This window comes from Gallus gallus, chromosome 23 (genome assembly GCF_016699485.2).
Source record: "Gallus gallus isolate bGalGal1 chromosome 23, bGalGal1.mat.broiler.GRCg7b, whole genome shotgun sequence".
NCBI lineage: Eukaryota > Metazoa > Chordata > Aves > Galliformes > Phasianidae > Gallus > Gallus gallus.
The window spans coordinates 2,299,349-2,318,533 of NC_052554.1; the positions used below are offsets into that span (position 1 = coordinate 2,299,349).

Sequence of the window (19,185 nt, forward strand, 5' to 3'; positions counted from 1 at the left end):
GCTCAGCTCCAGCGTGGGCTGAGACCTGGCAAACTCATCACCCCGCCGCATCCATCCGCCGCAGTGGGGACTGTTGAGCCCCAGCAGAGACCCGGCTGTGCTCACTGCATCTCCGCTGTACCCACAGGAACAGCGGTGGGGGTGGGGGTGGGGGGGGTGTTGTGGGGTTGGGGGGCACATGTGCACGGCTCTGAGCACCCCGTGGGGAGAGGAAGGGGAGGGCAGCACATGGACAGACACACAGACACACACAGACACAGACACACGACACACACAGACACACAGACACACAGACACACAGACACACACAGACACACACAGACACACAGACACACACAGACACACAGACACACACAGACACACAGACACACAGACACACAGACACACACAGACACACAGACACACAGACACACACAGACACACAGACACACAGACACACAGACACACAGACACACACAGACACACACAGACACACACAGACACACAGACCGCAGCTGAAGCCTCATTTCCTTAGAAACGGTGCTAAAAATAACCCCCCCCCCCTTTGCTGGTGGGGCTGAGCTCAGCAGGGGCTGCACCCCCCCCTCCATCCCCCCCCCACCCCAGCATGGAAAGTGGGGCGCAGGGTGGGGATTGGGGTTGGGGTGCAGCGCTGCCACGTGGCCGCATCCTGGGGGGGCTGTCCTGGCTGGGGGGCAGTGGGGGGGGAGCTGTGGGGCTGTGGGTGTGAGCGTTGATGGGGGTCCTTCACCCCCCCCAGGCCCCAAACCGCCCCACGTTTGAGCTGAGGGCACCCAGCAGCGCCCCCATCCCACTCCTCCCAGCGCCCCCAACGCAACCCAAAGGTGGGGCTCAGCGGAGGCCCTCCCCACACAACTCTCTGATCCTCCACCACGTCGGCGATGCCCCCACCCACCTCCACCACCACCACCACCACCACCACCACCTCCAACCGCCCTCGTTGAATTCCCCTCCCAGTCCACCTGACGCCTCCCAGTGCAGCCCAGTGCAGCCCAGTGCAGCCCAGTGCAGCCCAGTCCCGTCCGCTGTGCACCTCTGGCTCCACTCCCAGCTTTGGCACCGCCGGGCGCGGAGGTTCCTGCCCTGCTGCGGTTGACTCAGCCTTAGGGCTGCAGCACCGGCGGGCACCGTGCGGCCCATGGCCCCCCCCCAGCCCCGGGAGAGGTAAGGACCGACCCACCGCCAAGTGGGGGGACGTGGGGGGGGGTCTCCTCCTGCTCTGAGGGTGGGGGGCTGCGCTCTGCCCTCTGCTCTGCTCTGCGCTCAGCTTTGGGCACGCGTTGCCTGCGAGCCCCGAGGCCGTGGGGTGCAGGGGGAGAGCAAGGGGGGGGTTGGGGGGGGGCTGCTCATCCTGGGGGGCACCCAGGGGTGTTTTGGGTGGGGGGATGTTTGTGCATGCGTCGCCCGTCGCCCCGCTCCCACAAAGGGCTGTGCAGCCCCGTCCTGCGGCCCGCTGGGAGCTGTGGCTGGTTGGACTGGTTGCACGCATGGGGGAGGTTTGCAGCTTTCCCCCCCCCCCCCCTTCCAAACCTCAGCCCCCCCCCCCCCCCCCGCTGCGTGCCGCCCAAAGGATGGGGGGAAACTGCAGGTGTGCGTGGGCCGACCCTCGGTGACGTGGTGACATTGTGGGTGCTGCTGTCCTCCCGGGGGGGGGGGATGGGACACCCCCATGGGCCAGGCCTGCGTGTAAACAGGATATGGAGCCGGCGTGGGGCGGGGGGGGGGGCGGGGAGGGATAGGGCCCCATCCCACTGCCAGAGCCCTGAGCACCACAGCACGGCGTGGGGTCACCAGGAGGGGCGCAGGGTGGCATTGGATCAGCAGTGGGTTCGGCAGATGGGGTAATGGGGGGGGGGGGGGTTGGGGATGGGGGGGGTCCTCAGTGTGTGCCATAGTGGTGCCCACAGTCACCATGTGATGTCGCAGTCACCATGGTGTGCCATCACGGTCCCCATGGTGTACCGTCACGGTCCCCATAGTGTGCCACTGTGGTCCCCATGGTGTGCCACTGCAGACCCCACGTTGTGCCATCGCGGTCCCCATGGTGTGCCACTGTGGTCCCCATGGTGTGTCACCACGGTCCCCCTGCCATCACGGTCCCAATGATGCACCGTTGTGGTCCCCATGGTGTGCCATCATAGTGCCCATGGTGTGCCATCGTGGTCCCCCTCCCATTATGGTCCCCACGGTGCGCCATCGCAGCCCTCATGGTGTGCCGTTGTGGTCCCCGTGCCACCACAGCCCCCATGGTTTGCCACCACGGCCCCCATGCCATCTCGTCCCCCCCTCTGTGCCATGGTGGTGCCTGTGGTGCAGTGCCACCCACACTGCCCGCTGTCCCCGCTGTGCACAATCCCTGTGCCGGGTCCTGTGCTGCCCCCCCCCCGGCACCTCGCACTGCGTGGGGACACCGCGGACCCCCCCAGGGCTGGGATGGGGACACACGTGGGGTTGGGATGGCAGCCACAGCCCCCCCGAGCGCTTGGGGTCAGGGGGCCACACGGCCGTATAGTGCTGGTGCTGACACCCCAGTGGGGTTCCTTTGGGGGGGTCGGGGGGCCGGGTACCGCACCCCTTTCTGTGCCCCCCCCCATCCCCTGGGAGCTCTGCTGGCAGCGGGAGGGGCAGAAGAGAACGCCTTTGGCAAACAGCGGCCGGGCAGTCACGGTGCCGGGGAGGGAGGGGCACGGGGGGGTCTGTGCCGTGCTCTGGGGGGGGTGGGTGGTGGGGTTGGAGGGGGGGTCTTTGCGCCCGGATGCCCCCATCTCATTGCAGAGGGTGGGGATGCCGCGCGCTGCCCACCCCACTGCGGCCCCCACGGCTGAGCCGCGCTCACCCCCCCGCCCGCCCCCCACAGCCCCCCCCCGAGCCCGCAGCACGCATGGAGCTGGAGCTGCTGGACCTCAGCTTCCTGACCGAGGCGGAGCGCTGCGCCATCGCCGAAGTGCTGCACCGCGACGCTCTGCTGCGCCGCACGGAGGAGGGCCGCGTCAGGTGGGACCCCCCGGGGCCACCCGTGGGAGGGGACAGACGTGGGGTCAGCCCGGGGGGGTCCCGAACACAATGGGAGGCGGCTGCTGTCCCCAGCTTGGGTCACGTCCCCTCAACCTCATCTGTGTCCCCAACCCGATCCGCGTCCCCAACCTGCGCTGTGACGTCCCCTCACCCTCACCTGTGCCCCCCCGTTCTGATCTGTCACCAACCTTTCTATGTCCCCCACCTGGTCCGTGTCCCAAACTTTATCTGTGCCCCTTCAACCTCAGCTGTGCCCCCTTTGGTCTGATTTATGTCCCCAATCCGATCAATGTCCCCCACCCAGACCACGTCCCCCCACCCTGATCCGTGTCCCAACCCGATCCATGTCCCCTAAACCTCATCCATATCCCCCCCAGTCTGATCCGTGTCCCCAGCCGGGTCTGTGTCCCCGATCTCCTCCACGTCCCTGACCTATCTGTGACCCCAACATGATGCGTCCCCCCACATTTGGCCTATGATGTCCCCTCAACCTCACCTGTGCTCCCCCAGTCTATGTCCCCAACCCGGTCTATGTCCCCCAAACCTCATCTGTGTCCCCCCCCCAGTCTGACCCATATCCCCAACCCGATCTGTCCCCCCTCAACCAGGTCTGTGTCCCCCACTCGGTCCATGTTCCCCACCCGGTCTATGTCCCCAACCAGATCTGTGTCCCCAACCCGGTCCACGTCCCCTCAACCTCACCTGTGCCCCCCCCCTCCACCCCCAATCTGCTCCACGTCCCCCATCTGTCCTATGTCCCCAACCTGATCTCTGTCCCCAACCTGACCCGCGTCCCCAACCAGATCTGTGTCCCCAACCCGGTCCATGTCCCCATCCGATCCCTGCCCCCCCCCCCCCCTCCGTGCCCTCCCCCACCACGTGGAGGTGTGATGGGATGAGGGCCGCACAGCAGCACCCGGAGCTGAGCGGTGCTCCACGGCCGAGCAGCAAACTGCGCCAGTCGGAGTCGGACCCGGTGCGGCTGCGGACCCTCACGGGGGAATGGTTCTGTGATGTCCGTGCACAGCGCCATCAGAACCTGCTGGGATCCGACCTCGTCCGTGCGTCCATCCGGCGCAGGAGGCGGCCATGGGGTAGGGAGGATGGGGGGGGGGTGGGGGATGGATGGGTGGGTGGGTTGATGGGGGGTGGATGGAGAGGTGGAGGGATGGAGGGGGGGAAGGATATGGGGATGGGTGGGGGGGGATGGGTGGGTGGGTGGAAGGATGGGGGAAAGGATGGGGGGGGTGGAGAGTTGGATGGAAGGGTGGATGGACGGATGGATGGGTGGGTGGGTAGGTGGAGGGATGGATGGATGGATGAAGGGATGGATGGGTGGGTGGGTGGATGGGGGATGGATGGAGAGGTGGAGGGATGGAGGGGGGGAAGGATATGGGGATGGGTGGGGGGATGGATGGGTGGGGGGATGGAGGGATGGATGAAGGGATGGATGGATGAATGGGTGGATGGAGGGGTGGATGGATGGATGAAGGGATGGGTGGATGGGTGCATGGGAACACAGTGTCACAGCCCCCTGAGGTCCCCACTGTCCCCAGGAGTGGCAGAGCTGGAGTGTGGGCTCAGCCGTGGTGAGCTGGAAGCCATCAGGGAGTGGCTGCTGGAGGAGAAGGAGGATGAGGAGGGTGCACGGGAGGAGAGGTGAGGTGAGGGTGGGCGGGGGGGGGCTGCGGCCCAATGCTGCTCCAGGGCTGCACGGAGATCTGCTGACCGCTTCTCCTCGCAGCCCCAATGAGGACGGAGTCCCGGCAGCCGCAGAGCCTCAGGTGGGTGCTGTGCCGGCGCGCCGTGCTGCGGTGCTGGGCTCGGTCTCACCCACTGTGCCACCCACAGCCCGACCCCACCGCCCCGGAGGGGACAGCGGTGTCACCATCTGCGCAGCACGGTGACGTCCCAGCGGGGGAACAGGACGGCCCCGGGCAGCCAGGTGATGTGGGGCTGCAGGGAAAAGCGATGGGGATTGAGGGAAAAAGGGGACTCCCCTCTTCCCATATCCATTCCTCGCTGCGTTGGGACCCCCGCCCACATTGTGCCCCCGCAGGTGATGGAGTGGATGGGAACCCCTTTGGCACCTCCAGCGTGGAGGAAGATGAAGAGGAGCCCAACGCTGCACACAGCAGTCCTGGTGTTGTACAGGTGGGGTGGGGGCTGTGGGGGGGTGTGTGGGGCTGAGTGGGGCTGTGTGGGGTTGTGGGGACTGTATAGGGTTGAGTGGGGCTGTGGGGGTCTGTGGGGACTGAGTGGGGCTGTATGGGGCTGAGTGGGGCTGTGTGAGGTTGTGGGGACTGTATGGGATTGAGTGGGGCTGTGGGGGGCTGAGTGGGGCTGTGTGGGGTTATGGGGTCTGTATGGGTCTGTATGGGGTTGAGGGGGGCAGTGTGGGGTGGTGGGGTCTGTATGGGGCTGAGTGGGGCTGTGGGGGGTTATGGGGTCTGTATGGGTCTGTATGGGGTTGAGGGGGGCAGTGTGGGGCTGTGGGGTCTGTATGGGGCATTGTGGGGCTGTGGGGTCTGTATGGGGCTGAGTGGAGTGGTGTGGGGCTGTGGGGTCTGTATGGGGCAGTGTGGGGTTGTGGGGTCTGTATGGGGTGGTGTGGGGCTGTGGGGTCTGTATGGGGCAGTGTGGGGCTGTGGGGTCTGTATGGGGCAGTGTGGGGCTGTGTGCCCAAGCCGCTCCCAGGGAGCAGCGTTCCATGGGACCCCACACAGCGGACGGAGCCCTATGGGTGCGCTCCCCCCCCCGACTCCCCCCCCAGGCGGACCCCTCTCCATCCCCCCCCAGGGCACGGAGCCCCCCCCGGCCGGCCGGACATCCCCGCAGGACGGCCGCTCTCCGCCGTGCGCCGCGCTCAGCAGCAGCTCCTCCATCTCCAGCCTCAGCTCCTCCACGGTGCGCCGCGCACCGACGCCTTTCGGCCGCGGGTCCGTGGGGACGCCCAGCGCTCCGTACCCCCTCCCTGACCCCCCCTTCTCCCCCCCCCCCCTCAGCCGAGCGGCAGTCTGCTGAGCCTCTACAGCGACTCGGAGCTGCGCCGGGTGGCGGTGCGGGGCTGCGTGCAGTTCTCGCTGCGTTACGAAGCGGCGGCGCAGGAGCTGCGGGTGCACGTGGTGCGGTGCCGGCAGTTGGCCGAGGCGAAGCGGCAGCGCTCCGACCCGTGAGTGCGGCACAGGGGGGGGCACCGCGACCCTCTGTGTGTGCCCCCCCCCCCCCACAACCGCACCGCCCCCGTTGGCTGCAGGTACATCAAGACCTACCTGCTGCCCGATAAGTCCAACCGCAGCAAGCGCAAGACCTCGGTTCGGAAGCGGAGTTTGGACCCCGTCTTTAACGAGACCCTGAAGGTGCGTTATGGGACCGGGGGGGGGTCCCGCAGACCGCCGTGCCCCCCCCCCGCCCGGTCACGCCGCTGCTCCCCCCCCCCCTCCCCGCAGTACAACGTGCGGAAGGCGGAGCTGCGGGGTCGGACGCTGAATCTGTCCGTGTGGCACCACGACGCGTTGGGTCGGAACCTCTTCCTGGGGGAGGTGGAGGTCCCGCTGGGGGAGTGGGATTGGGCCAACACGCGGCCCGAGTGGTTCAACCTGCAGCCCCGCGTGAGTCCCGCACGGCCCCACGGCCGCCCCACAGCCCCCCATAGCTCTGCCCCCCCTCCCCGCCCCATAGCGCCCCCATAGCCCCATAGCTCCCTTCCCCGCACTCCCCATAACCCCACTCCCTCCCCGCCCCGTAGCTCTCCGTATCTCTTCTCCCTGCCCCGACCCTCCCTGCCCCATAGCCCTCATCCCTCCCCACCCCACAGCTCCCCCATAGCCCTGCTTCCTCCCTGACCCTCCCCGCCCTATAACCCTGCCCCCTCTGTGCCCCATAGTCCCCCATACCCTTGCTCCCCACCGCAAACCCCTCATAACTCTGCTTCCTCCCCTCCCCACCCCACATACCCCCCATAACCCCACTCTCTCTCTGGCCCTCCCTGCCCCATAGCCCCATAGAACCCTGCCTCCTCCCCACCCCATAGCTCCCCATAACCCCGCCCCCTCTGTGCCCCACAGCTCCCCATAACCCCGCTCTCTCCTTGACCCTCCCCACCCCATACCCCCATGTCTCCCTGCCCCCTCCCCGCCCCACACCCCCCATAACCCCTCTCCCCCCCCACCGCAGACCCCCATACCCACAGACAGCCTCCCCAACCGAGGACACCTCAACCTGGCACTCAAATTCATCCCCGCCGGCTCTGAAGGTGAGTGGGGGCCGTAGGGATGGGGGCAGTGCAGCCCCCCCAGGCCCTGACCCGCCCCCCCCCACCCCACAGGTTCGGGGCAGCCGCCCACGGGTGAGCTGCACATCTGGGTGAAGGCTGCACAGGGTTTGGTCCCACTGCATGGCAGCACGGTGGATGCCTTCGTGCAGTGGTAAGCAGGGAGGGCTGGGGGGGCACGGCATGGGGGTACAGCCCCCCCGCCCCCCCCTCTGCTCATTGCTGACCCCCTCCCCCAGCTCTGTGCTGCCCGATGACAGCAAGGCAGGCCGGCAGAAGACGCGGGTGGTGAAACGCAGCCTCAGCCCCATCTTCAACCACACCATGGTGTACGACGGCTTCCAGCCCCACGACCTGGCCCAGGCCTGCGCTGAGTGCACCCTATGGCACCGGGATGCCTTCGCCAAGAGGCAGCTGGGGGGGCTGCGGCTGAGCCTGGGCACAGGTGAGGGGGGATGGAGAGCTGGGGGGGTTCTCTGAGGTCCTCAGGGGGGTCTATGGGGAGTTATAGGGGTCTATGAGGAGTCTGGGGGGGGAAATGTGGGGCTCTGTGGGTGTTTGTTAGGGTCCACAATGGTTATATGGGGTCCTGAGGACGGTCTATGGGGAGTTATAGGGGTCTATGAGGAGTCTGGGGGGGGAGATGTGGGGCTCTGTGGATGTTTGTTAGGGTCTGGGGTGGTTCTATGGGGTCTGAGGGGGGTCTATGGGGAGTTATAGGGGTCTATGAGGAGTCTGGAGGGGAGATGTGGGGCTCTGTGGGTGTTTGTTAGGGTCCACAATGGTTCTATGGGGTCCTGAGGACGGTCTATGGGGAGTTATAGGGGTCTATGAGGAGTCTGGGGGGGAGATGTGGGGCTGTGTGGGTGTCTGTTAAGATGTGGGGCTGTGTGGGGGGTTCTATGGGGAGACATGGGGGGTCTATGGGGAGTTATAGGGATCTGTGTGGAATCTAGGGGGAAATACAGGGAGATACAGGGCTCTGTGGGTGTCTATTAGGGCCTTAGGGGATTCTGTGAGGTCCTGAGGTGGGTCTATGGGGAGTTATGGGGGTCTATGAGGAGTCTGGGGGGGGGGAAATATGGGGAGACATGGGGCTCTATGGGTGTCTGTTAGGGTCCTGGGGGGTTCTATGGAGTCCTGAGGGGGGTCTATGGGGAGTATGGGGAGAGATACGGGTCCCAATGGGTGGCTATGGGGGTTCTGTGGGGGTTCTGGAGGGGAATATAGGGGGTTCTGTGGGGTTTCTGAGGGGAAATATGAGGACATATGGGGCTTTGTGGGTGTTTATTTGGGTCCAAGGGGGTTCTATGGGGTCCTGAGGGGGGGTCTATGGGGAGTTATAGGGGTCTGTGAGGAAGTCTAGGGGGGAGATATGGGCTCTGTGGGTGTCTTTTAGGGTCCTGGGGAGTTCTATGGGGGTTCTGCAGGGGAATAGTGGGAGTTATGGGGAAATATGGAACTCTATTCGTGTCTGTTGGGATCATAGGGGGTTCTATGGGGCCCTGGGGGGGGGTCTGTGGGGAGTTATGGGGTTTCTGGGGGGGGAAGGGCGGATATCGGACCTCCCACCCCCCCCCGCCACCCGAGCCCGGGGCAGTTCCCCTCCAGGTGGGGTCGGCACCGCCACGGTTCGGTGGGCACTGGGGAGGAGAGGGGGGGGCGGCGATCTCAGCTGCCTTTCCAACCTCCCCCCCCCCCACCTTCCGGCCCCATAACCGTGCGGGGTCTCCTCCCCCCGCCCCCCGCAGGGAGCAGCTACGGGCTGCCCGTGGGCTGGATGGATTCGACGGCGGAGGAGCGGGCGCTGTGGGGCCGAGTGCTGCGGGAGTCCGGCCGCTGGGTGGAAGCGCTGCTACCGCTGCGCACCGACCTCGTGCCCCGCACCGCACCGTGAGCGCAGCGCGACCCCCGGGGTGGGGAGAGGGAAAGGGGGGAGGAGGGGAAGAGGGAGGCGTCGCTCTGTGCCCCACACATGTGGGGCTGTGCCCCCGCCGTCCCTCGGGCTGCAATGAAACACCGCACTCTCTCCTGGGTGGCGTTTATTGCTCCGACGGTCGCGTCCCTCCGCCGTCCCCTCCGTGGCGGTGGTCCCTGCGGTGCTGCACGATGGCTGCCCACAGGCGGTACGCCGAGCCGCGCCTGTTGGGGGGCGGATATGGGGCTGGGGGGGGGCCCAGGGGCGCGTCAGCCCACGTCGACCCCCCCCCCGGCGGGCACCTCATCCCGGTGTAGAAGAGGTCGTCGCGGGTGGCGGCGCCCAGCAGGTCCCGCAGGGTGAAGCCGTGGGTCAGGAGCTGCGGAGGCGGCGGTGAGGAGGCGCCGCCCCACGGCATCGGTGGGGCTCAGCCCCGCGGGGCTCCGCGCGGCTGCGGGTCTCACCGTGGCCGTGGTGGTCGGGTCCGTGCCGCGCTGCCGCAGCCACTCCACGAGCAGTGGGTCGGCCCGGGCCGCGGGGCTGCGCTCGGGGCGTGGGGCTGAGGGTCCCTGCCCCACAGCGGCGCTCCCCCCGGCGTCTCCCTCCTCGCCGCGGGGTGGGGGGAGATGGGGCAGCGTGGCGTCCCCCGAGCAAAGCGCCCGCTGTGCCAACCGCTGCCACTCCCGCTCCTTCTCGGCCAGCTGCCGGAGCAGCCTGTGGGGCGGCGGGGATGGGGGCTGGCATTGGGGGGCCACGCAGCGCTGCCCCCATCCCCGCGCCCCGCGGACGCCCGGCCCCACCTGCCCGTCTGTGCGCGGAGACGGCGGAGGCGCTCCAGCAGCGCTGAGCACTCCTCGTTGGCGCTCCGCTCCGTGGGGTCGTCCTCGGTGCCGCCCTCCCGCAGCTCTGTGGGGCGCAGGGGGCGAAGCGTGCGGCGCGGCCCACCCCACAGCGACCCCTGCGGGATCGGGCCGCGTCCCCCGCCGTCCCCCGGTGCCACCCACCCGTCGCCAACACGGCCGTGGCTGCCTGCACTGCCTGGCTGATGGCAGCGTCCAGAGCGAACACCCAGTGGGGCCTGATGTGGTGCTGGCGCAGCACCTGCGTCACCTGGGGGGGCACGGATGGGCCGGGGTGTCACCGTGGGCAAGAAACACCGTGCCAAACAAACAACACTGTGCCAAACAAACAACACTGTGCCAAACAGCACCGTGACAAACAACGCTGTGCCAAACAACACTGTGCCACAGCAATACCGTGCAGGAGCAACAGAGTGCCACAGCAACACTGTGCCAAACAACACTGTGCCAAACAACACTGTGCAGGAGCAACGCTGTGCTGAAGCAACACTGTGCCAAAGCAACACTGTGCAGAAGCAACAAAGTGCCACAGCAACACTGTGCTGGAGAAACACTGTGCCAAACAACACTGTGCCAAACTACAGTGCCACAGCAACACTGTGTCAGAGCAGCAGAGTGCCACAGCAACACTGTGCTGAAGCAACACCACGCAGGAGCAACACTGTGCCAAAGCAACACTGTGCCACAGCAACAGAGTGCCACAGCAACACCGTGCCAAACAACACTGTGCCAAACTACACTGTGCCAAACTACAGTGCCACAGCAACACTGTGTTGGAGCAACACTGTGCCAAAGCAACACTGAGCCACAGCAATACTGTGCTGAAGCAACACCATGCAAAAGCAACACTGTGCCACAGCAACACTGTGCCAAACTACACTGCCACAGCAATACCATGCAGGACCAACAGAGTGCCACAGCAACACTGTGCCAAAGCAACATTGTGCCAAACTACAGTGCCACAGCAACACTGTGCCAAAGCAACACTGTGTCACAGCAACACTGTGCCAAAGCAACACTGTGCCACAGCAATACCATGCAGGAGCAACACTGAGCCAAAGCAACACTGTGCTGAAGCAACACTGTGCTGAAGCAACACTGTGTCAAAGCAACACTGTGCCGGAGCAGCAGAGTGCCACTGCAACACTGTGCCAAACAACACTGTGCCAAACAACACTGTGCCACAGCAACACTGTGCCAAAGCAACAGCATGCTGGAGCAACACTGTGCTGGAGTGTCACTGTGCCTGAGCAACACTGCACCAGAATGACACTGTGCCACAACAACACGGTGCTGGAGTGTCACTGTGCCACAGCATCGCCATGCCAGAGCGCCACTGTGCTGATCAACGCTGAGGCAGAACTGCACTGTGACAGAGTGACACAGCTGTGGAGCATCAGTGTGCGCGTGCAACACCGTGTCAGAACAGCAGCATATCGCAGGCGCTCACCACAGCCTGGAAGCGGAGCAGCGGTGCCCGCAGTCGGTGCACACCGATCCCATCCTCCCTCAGCCGTGCCTGCAGCTGCAGGAGGTCGCGGCGCAGCCAGGGCTGCTGGGGGCACTGGATGTAGCTCTGCAGGCAGCTCAGCAGCTGGGAGATGTGCTCCGAGCTCAGCCGTGGTCCCTCCGCGCTCTGAGCGGGCGAGAAAAGCCCTGAGATGGGCTCCATCCCATCCCAACAGAGCACTGCCCGCCCCACACCTGCCCCACACCCCACACCTGCCCCACACCCCACACCTGCCCCACACCCCACACCTGCCCCACACCCCACACCCCACCTGGCTCTCCTGCAGGGCAGCGGTGATGCCCGGTGCCTCGGCTCTGAGGATGCGCAGCAGAGCGCTGCGGCGCTGGATGTCCTTCCGCAGCACGAAGCCGTCCCCGCTCTCCTCGGGTGAGGATGAGCGCAGGGTGAGGTCAGAGCTGCTGCTGCTGTGGGGCAGTGTGGGGCACGGCGGGTCGGGGCTGCCCGTGCCCTGCAGGTACCCGTGGAAACCACCCAAGCCGTTCCCAGCACAGGAGGGGATGGGGGATGGCTGAAGGTGACCAGGAGCCACCCCAGGTCGGCCTTCACGAAAGCACTGGAGCTGCTATGGGGTTATGGGGCTAATGGGGGGGATCGGCACAGGGGGTGTTGGGCGCCACATCGGTGACCCAGTGGCATTTTGTGCCCCCCCCCCCAGTCTGTAACAGGGACAGCCGTGCCACCAGCACTGTGTGGGGGCATCTGAGGGCCGTTCATCAATGGGAGACCAAAACCCGACCCCACGGGACCCCGGGATGCCACCACCCCACACACCTGTGGCCTGACGCCGCCTCACCGTGGCGGTGTGGGAGGGGGGTGCTGCCCGCTGTGCCCCCCACCCCACCCCCCTGCATGGCAGCACATCCCCCGGCGCCGTCGGTCCCCACTGTGTCCCCATCGTGGCGCTCCCAGCGGGGCGAACCGTCTGCCAGGGAGAGGATGGAGGGGGGGAAGGTCAGCGGGCAGCCGTGCTGGGACCCCCCGACCCCCCCCCCCCAGCTCACCCCTCACTGTGGGCGCCCTCTGGCTGCTGGCACGCCTGGCACCAGCCAGGAATGGGTCCTGCAGCAACGCAGACGCCGTTGCCCGCTTGGCTGGGTCGGCCTCGAAGCAGCGCAGGATGAAAGCCTTGGCCTCATCCGACATGGAGCCGGGCACCTCCGGGTGCGCCTTGAACATACCCACCTGCGGGACGGGCTGCACAGGGACCGGCCACCCCACGGAGGGCACTTCAGGGCTGGGGAGCCCTCCCGTGTCCCCCCCCTCAGCCCCCCCACCCGTGGGTACCTTAAACATCGCCGCCTGGGGGCTGCCCAGCTCGTAGAAGGGCGGTTTGCCCGTGGCCATCTCGATGACGGTGCAGCCCAAGGACCAGATATCCGCCGGCTTCCCGTAGCCCCACGGCCCACGGTCGATGATTTCGGGGGCCATGTACTGCAGGGTGCCTGGGGGGGGCGGGAGGGATGAAGGCCCCCCCTATCCGTCACCCAGACTCCCCCCCGCAGCCCCCCTCCCCCCACCCAGGCTGCCCCTACCCGTGAAGCTGTCAGCGCTGGGGCTGATGCCCGCCAGCCGCTTGGAGGTGCCGAAGTCGGAGATCTTCAGCACACCGCTGTAGGTGTTGATGAGGACGTTGTCCCCCTGGAACCCCAAAACAAAGCCCCACAGCCTCGAGTGGTGCATCCCCCGAGGGGGGCTGGGCAAAGAGGGCAGCTCCCACCCCCCCCCCCCACCTTGATGTCCCGGTGCACGATGTGGTTATCGTGGAGGTAGCTGAGCCCGTCGAGGATCTGGCGGGTGTAGAAGACGATGGTGGGCTCGTTGTCCTTCAGGGGACCCCACTTGGAGCGCAGCAGGGACGAGAGGCTCCCTGGGGAGGGGGCGGCACCCACATTCACCCTACGGGTCCCCAAGTCCCCCCACCCCCCGGCCTCGCAGCGTTGCCCACCTCCGGGCACCTCCTCCATGAAGATCTTGATGAAGCCATCCTGGCTGACGGAGCCCAGGTACCGCACGATGTTCCTGTGCCGCAGGTGCTTGTGCAAGGCGAGCTCCTCGTGCAAGGGCTGCGAGTAGCTGCGTGGGGGGCAGCAGGGTGATGGGCTGCACGGAGACCCCCACCCCCACCCCGGCACCGTTGGACCCACCGGCTGTCCCGCTCCGGGATCTCCTTGATGGCGATCCTCACTTGGGTGCCAAGGCAGCGCCCGGCGTAGACGACCCCATAAGTGCCCCTGCCCAGGACCACGCGCTCACCCGACTCGGTGCACTCATAGCTGTACTGCAGGGGGATGGGGGGGGACGTGGGGTGGCAGCCGGACCGCCCGGCGCCCCACGCCACCCGTTGTGCCCCCCTCACCTCCAGGATGGGCTGCGTGCTGCTGGGCAGCTCCTCACCGCCCTGCTCCGCCAGGAAGGATTGGACCCGGTCACGGAACCTGTGTGCGGAGAGGGGATGGTGCCGAGTCCCTGTGATGCCACCACCGACCCCCCCCCACGCGCCACATCCCGCCCCCCCCACCAGCACAAGGGCTGGAGCCACTTCGGTTCGTCCCCTTTCCTCCCTAGGATGCAATCTACTGCTCCCATGGGGGGATGTTGGGGGTCCTCCGCACCCCAAAAGCAACGTGGGGTCCCTGTGCCCCCCGCTCACCACTGGCAGTGCTGCTGGGAGGGGAAGTACAGCTGGAAGTCCTCCTCCATGTGTACCACGTAGAGGAAGCAGCCTCGCTCGTCGCTCTTGCAGATGCTGTGAGGAAAGGACCCCCCCATCGCCCCCCATAAGCAGTGGGGCTGGGGCACAGCACCCAGGGTAGGGGGGATTGGGGACACGCTCACCTGACGCCCCGGATGGCTGCGGGTGGGAATTTCCAGCAGGACACCGCTTTCTGCAGGAAGGAGGAGAAGGGGTGGGTGGGGGACGGCCTGCAGGACCCCCCCAGCAGGACCCCAAACCCGGCCCTACCTCCTCCATGGGGCACACGAGGCTGAGCATCACCGCGGGCTCCTCCGCTGCACCGCGCACCGCCAGCCGTGCCGGCCGCAGCACCTTGCCGTGCTCCAGGATGAGGACCTGCAGCCACCACACACGGTCACCCCGCGTCCCCCCACCCGTCCCCCATCCCCCGGGGCTGCTCCCCACCGGGCAGCGCGGCTCAGGCACGAAAGGCTGGCAGGAGGTGAGGAGGAAACCCAGCCAGAAGTCAGCCAGCTCCTGGCGGGCGGACGGCACCGCCGGGCTCTCCTGGAAGTGTTTGTAGAGCAGGAAGGTCTCCATGACGGACACCAGGTACCTGCACGGCGGGCAGTGTGGGTGGGGACGTCCCACGGTCCCCCCCGAACCGCAGAGGGTGACGGCGTTGGGTGCGCACAGCCGTACCCCCCCCGCGCTCACCATCCCGGTGCGTTGAGCCTGTAGAGCTTCTCGGAGGCCTGGATGACTTTGCCCAGGTCGTTGGCCAAGATGCCGGCCCCCAGGCAGAAGCCCACGTCCCAGTAGTGCTGCAGCTCCTCCAGGCTGCCCTTCCGGCCCTGCAGGCAGCTCAGCTTCACGCCTGGATGTGGGACGGGGACCCATCAGGGCTCAGCCCCCCCCCCGATGGCAGCAGGGTCCCCATGCAGGACGGGGCGCACCGATCTGCTGCAGCCGCAGCGATGTGTCGGAGCGATGGCCGGAGGCGACGAGGAGGACGGCGGCGTTGATGCCCGCGTGGAGGCTGGGCTCCAGCTCAAAGGCTTTGCTGTACCTGAGCAGAAAGCAGCGTCGCAGTGGGGCGATGGGGGCGGCACGTCCCACCTCCCAGGAAAACCCCTCCGTGCGGCGCGGGGCTCCAGCGATAGAAGGGGAGCATTGTGAGGGGTGGGAAAGACCCCTCAGACCTCCCCGCCCGCCTGCGCTGCGCACTGACTGCGCGCAAGGGGAGGGAGAACCCTGCAGGAGCTGGCTTCTGCCCTGCTGGGGGGACCTGAATGGGAACCCACACGCACCCCATGGGGTCCCGGCCCCATCCCGGCCTCACCAGTACAGCGCTCGGTCCCGCATCTCCGTGTCGGTGAGGCCGGAGCTGATGAACATATCCTTGTAGATGCGGCCGCAGAGGCAGAGCAGGTCGGGCGCCGCCGTGTCCCGGTGCTGCACGGCGGGCAGCAGCACTGACAGAGCCTTCTCTCGGTCCCCAGCACGGTTACGCCTGCGTATGGTGCTCAGCAATAGGGCCACGGCCCCCCCTGCCCTGCGGGGCCACCGGGACCGCCACTCACCGGCTGAGGGCGAAGGCGTAATGGAAGCGGACGTTGGGCTGCTCGGCCACATCGCAGGTGGGCAGGGAGCGCAGGGCGTCCACCAGGGAGATGATGGAGCTGTAATCCTGCGGGGACATCTCCAAAGGCTGAGCTGGGATGGAGCTCCTCGGTCTGTCCACAGCCTGCGGGTTGTGGGCCCGAAGGGGGACGATGGGGAGCGGGGATGGAAGCACAGTGCCCGGCTCCCACCTGCGCGTCGCGGTAGGACAGCAGCAGGCTGACCACGATGTCCAGGCTGAGCAGCTCCACGCTGTCCAGGCGCTGCTGGATGAGCCTCAGCTCCCGGCTCAGCTGCTCGCCCCGGAACAGCTCCCGCGCCCGGCGGATGTCACGTCGGAGGGTCTCCCTGAAATATCCGCTGTTGGGGGGCGGAGATGTGGGGCTGAGCGGCGCTCCGCAACGTGGGCGGCTGCCCTCCTCTGAGCGCGGTTGGGTTCGGCACCGGGGATGGGTTGGTGGTACCAGGAGTTGGTGGGGACGCCCTCCAGCAGCCGCACGAGCCGCGCCGTCAGTGGGGTGAAGGGCTCCGTGTCGCAGCCGGGCGGGGGGAGCTCAGTGGGGCGCTGCTCAGTGGGGCGCTGCTCAGTGGGGCGCTGCTCAGGGCTGCTCTCGCAGCACAGCACCTCTCCGTGGGCCGTCACCGTGTAGGGGATGAAGGTGTAACTGCCACACGGGTCCTGGATGATGGGGAGGGGGGGGAAGGGCTGAGTGGCAGCGCCGTCCCCGTTCACCCCCCACCTCCAAGCCCATAATTTGGGCTTTGGGCCCCACTGCCGTCATTACACTCCAGAGTGAACGGTCCCGTTGGTTTTCTGGGGTTGCTCCCAAACCATCCTTGTGCTGCTCTGAGCCGCCCCTCCCCATAACCCGGCTCTGGGGTTGGGGGTCTCGCTCCCCACACGCGTTGCCCACCCCTCCGAGGCTGGGGGAGCTCAACTCCCCCCCGGCATTACGGCAGCATTGTGAGCAGCGGAGAACCGTACCGAGTTCTTCTGACAGATGTCCTCCTGGAGAGGGAGGGAGGAGGGGCTTAATGAGGACTTCTGGCGCAAAAGCAATCAGCTGATTTCAGGATCCGGGGTCAAAGTCACCCGGAGATGGCCCAGACCCCAGGCAGGGCCACAGACAGCCACCCCCCCGGTGAAAAGGGGGCTCTCAGAGGGTATCCCTGTGCCCCCCCGTGTCGCAGTGACATTTGGGGCTGATTGAGATGCGCTCCCCTCCGCGCTTCTTCCCAGCAGCCCTCCTTATGGCCCCATTGGCTTCTGTGGGTTTGGTGCTTCCCAGGAAGGTGAGCTGAATTGTCCTGGATTTGGGCTCTGGGACACGCGGGGATCACCCCCTCCTCATCCCCTTTGTGCAACCGTGGGAACCCATGCAGGCTCGGGGACCCTATAGGACCCAACGGGATGGGACGGGAATGTATAGGACTTGATGGGATGGAACTCTGTAGGACCTGACGGGACGGGACCTGTATGACCTGACGGGATAGGATCCCATGAGGACACAACGGGACGGGATGGAACAACGACGGATGGCGATGGCACTGCGATGCCCACCCCCCCAACCGCCCCACCCCCCCCCAGGCGCCTCTCAGCGGCCATCTCCGCTCACCTGCAGGGCCCGCAGGGCGGGCAGCGCGGTGCGGCAGCAGAGCAGCACGCTGTGGGGCATGTCGAAGCTCTCACGGACCCCCAGGTGGTAGAAGAGCGAGGGCTGACAGACGGCATCGCTCAGCTCCACCACGGCCACGTCTGCCGGGCGGGACGGCGTCAAGCAGCGCCCCGAGAGGGGAAACCGAAGCACCCAACCGAGCGCGGGGGCTTTTCTCCTCCTCACCTGCGTTGTAGAAGCTCTCCAGGGCTGCGGTGTCCCCCAGCGCCAGGCGGCCGAAGGGCACGGTGCGCAGCCGGCCCCGCAGCTGGCGGCAGGCGGCCCGCAGGCAGCGCAGCGCCGGGCACGGAGCGGGCCGGCAGCTCGGCACGCACACCACGTTCAGCGCCCGCCCGCACCGCGTCCCGCACACCGGGCGGCACATCGCGCCCTCCACCGCCAGAGGGTCCTGCCAGCAGCTGCCCGCCCCGGGGGCTGCCATGGGATGGGAAGGGGGTCGGGGGTCGGGGTGATGCCGAGCACCGAAATCTGCGCCGGGAGAGAGCGAATGGCGCACCGAGAGAGCCCCAAATCCTGCACTGAGAAAGCCCCAGATCCTGCGAGGAGAAAGACCGAACCCCACACCGGGACTGCCCCAAAGGCTGCACTGGGAGAACTGAAACTCTTCAGCAGGAGAGGCCAAATCCTGCACTGGAAGAGCTCCAAACCCTGCAGTGTGGGGTCTGAACCCTGCACCGGAGCGGCCCCAAATGCTGCACCAAAAGAAGCCCAAACCGCACTGAGAAAACCCCAAATCCCGCAAGGAGAAAGACCGAACCCCACACCAGGAGAACCCAAACTCTGTACCAGGAGAACCCCAAATCCCGCATCAGGAGAGCCCAAACCTCGCACCGGGAGAGCACAAACCCCACAGCAGGGAGAGCCCAAATCCCGCACCGGGAGAACTCAAACCACGCAGTGGGAAACCCCCCAAGGCCGGCAGCGCTGGGAGGCCTCAAATTCCTGACCAGGAGAGGCCAAAAACCGCACCGGGAGAATTCAAACCGTACACCGGGAGAGCCCAAACTGCGCCGGGCAGCCCCAAATCCCGCACCGGGGCAGCTCCACGCCTGCACGGGGAGAGCTCAAACCCTACACTGAGAAAGCCCCAAATCCCACCCCAGGAAAGCCCCGAACCGCGCACTCGGAGAGCCCAAATCCCACACTGTGAAAGCCCGAACCCCGCACCGGGAGAGCCCCGAACTCCGCACAGAGAGAACCCAAACCGTGCACCGAAGAGAGCCCCAAACCCCGCAGCGGGACAGCCCAAACCCCGCACCAGCGCAGCCCAAACCCCGCCCCGCACGGCACAACCCTCTCCCCCGATCTGCCCCGTTCCCCACCGCCGAACCGGTCCCGCTCCGTGCCGGTTGAGCTCTTTGGGTCCGGTTCCCCCCCCGGCACCGCGCTCCGCTCCGCCCCGCCCCGCCCCGGGCACCGGCACCGCTTCCGCCCGTCCCGGAGTGACTCAGCGCGGCCGCGTGGGGACGGGACGGGACCTATAGGATCCGATGGGATGGGCAGAGCCATATAGGAACCGATGGGGAGGGACCTGTAGGACCTGATGGGACAAAACCCTTTAGGAGCCAATGGAACGGGATGGGAATGTATAGGA

General features: G+C 66.7%; 2 protein-coding genes across 4 annotated transcripts; one reads left to right on the forward strand and one right to left on the reverse strand.

Moving 5' to 3' along the window:
* The first annotated feature begins 954 nt into the window (after nucleotides 1–954).
* Nucleotides 955–9,338, forward strand: SYTL1 (synaptotagmin like 1). 3 transcript variants are annotated; one of them, NM_001080889.2, is made up of 15 exons: nucleotides 955–1,185; nucleotides 2,879–3,015; nucleotides 3,985–4,130; nucleotides 4,593–4,695; nucleotides 4,781–4,820; nucleotides 4,888–4,981; nucleotides 5,096–5,190; nucleotides 5,836–5,943; nucleotides 6,042–6,208; nucleotides 6,293–6,395; nucleotides 6,486–6,647; nucleotides 7,213–7,291; nucleotides 7,364–7,463; nucleotides 7,549–7,754; nucleotides 9,061–9,338. In NM_001080889.2, exons 2-15 carry the CDS (start codon nucleotides 2,903–2,905, stop codon nucleotides 9,204–9,206), a joined length of 1,662 nt encoding a protein of 553 aa, NP_001074358.2. In that variant the 5' UTR covers nucleotides 955–1,185; nucleotides 2,879–2,902; the 3' UTR covers nucleotides 9,207–9,338. The 3 variants fall into 3 exon arrangements, with proteins under 3 accessions (NP_001074358.2, XP_046759529.1, XP_046759530.1); XM_046903573.1 differs by having other exon boundaries at nucleotides 2,880–3,015; nucleotides 3,950–4,130; XM_046903574.1 differs by having other exon boundaries at nucleotides 2,880–3,015; nucleotides 4,064–4,130.
* On the reverse strand, nucleotides 9,335–18,991 carry MAP3K6 (mitogen-activated protein kinase kinase kinase 6). The gene is made up of 28 exons (XM_025143098.3): nucleotides 17,757–18,991; nucleotides 17,532–17,671; nucleotides 16,901–16,924; nucleotides 16,380–16,594; nucleotides 16,107–16,275; nucleotides 15,876–15,982; nucleotides 15,635–15,805; nucleotides 15,249–15,361; nucleotides 15,010–15,169; nucleotides 14,758–14,908; nucleotides 14,581–14,688; nucleotides 14,454–14,503; nucleotides 14,269–14,364; nucleotides 13,975–14,053; nucleotides 13,763–13,896; nucleotides 13,564–13,691; nucleotides 13,349–13,485; nucleotides 13,151–13,256; nucleotides 12,903–13,060; nucleotides 12,620–12,812; nucleotides 12,390–12,540; nucleotides 11,869–12,022; nucleotides 11,538–11,723; nucleotides 10,232–10,337; nucleotides 10,028–10,133; nucleotides 9,692–9,941; nucleotides 9,530–9,606; nucleotides 9,335–9,451 (listed from the first exon to the last, which is right to left on the reverse strand). Exons 1-28 carry the CDS (start codon nucleotides 18,010–18,012, stop codon nucleotides 9,352–9,354), a joined length of 3,825 nt encoding a protein of 1,274 aa, XP_024998866.2. The 5' UTR covers nucleotides 18,013–18,991; the 3' UTR covers nucleotides 9,335–9,351.
* Nucleotides 18,992–19,185: the final 194 nt, after the last annotated feature.

Coding starts and splice junctions, on each gene's coding strand:
- SYTL1 (XM_046903573.1), top strand. CDS start 1,160: ATGGCCCCCCCCCAGCCCCGGGAGAG. Junction 4,696..4,780: donor GAGGGTGCACGGGAGGAGAG/GTGAGGTGAGGG, acceptor TTCTCCTCGCAG/CCCCAATGAGGACGGAGTCC. Junction 6,209..6,292: donor AAGCGGCAGCGCTCCGACCC/GTGAGTGCGGCA, acceptor CGTTGGCTGCAG/GTACATCAAGACCTACCTGC.
- MAP3K6 (XM_025143098.3), bottom strand. CDS start 18,012: ATGGCAGCCCCCGGGGCGGGCAGCTGCTGGCAGGACCCTCTGGCGGTG. Junction 15,983..16,106: donor TGTCCTACCGCGACGCGCAG/GTGGGAGCCGGG, acceptor ATGTCCCCGCAG/GATTACAGCTCCATCATCTC. Junction 15,170..15,248: donor GCTGCGGCTGCAGCAGATCG/GTGCGCCCCGTC, acceptor TCCCACATCCAG/GCGTGAAGCTGAGCTGCCTG.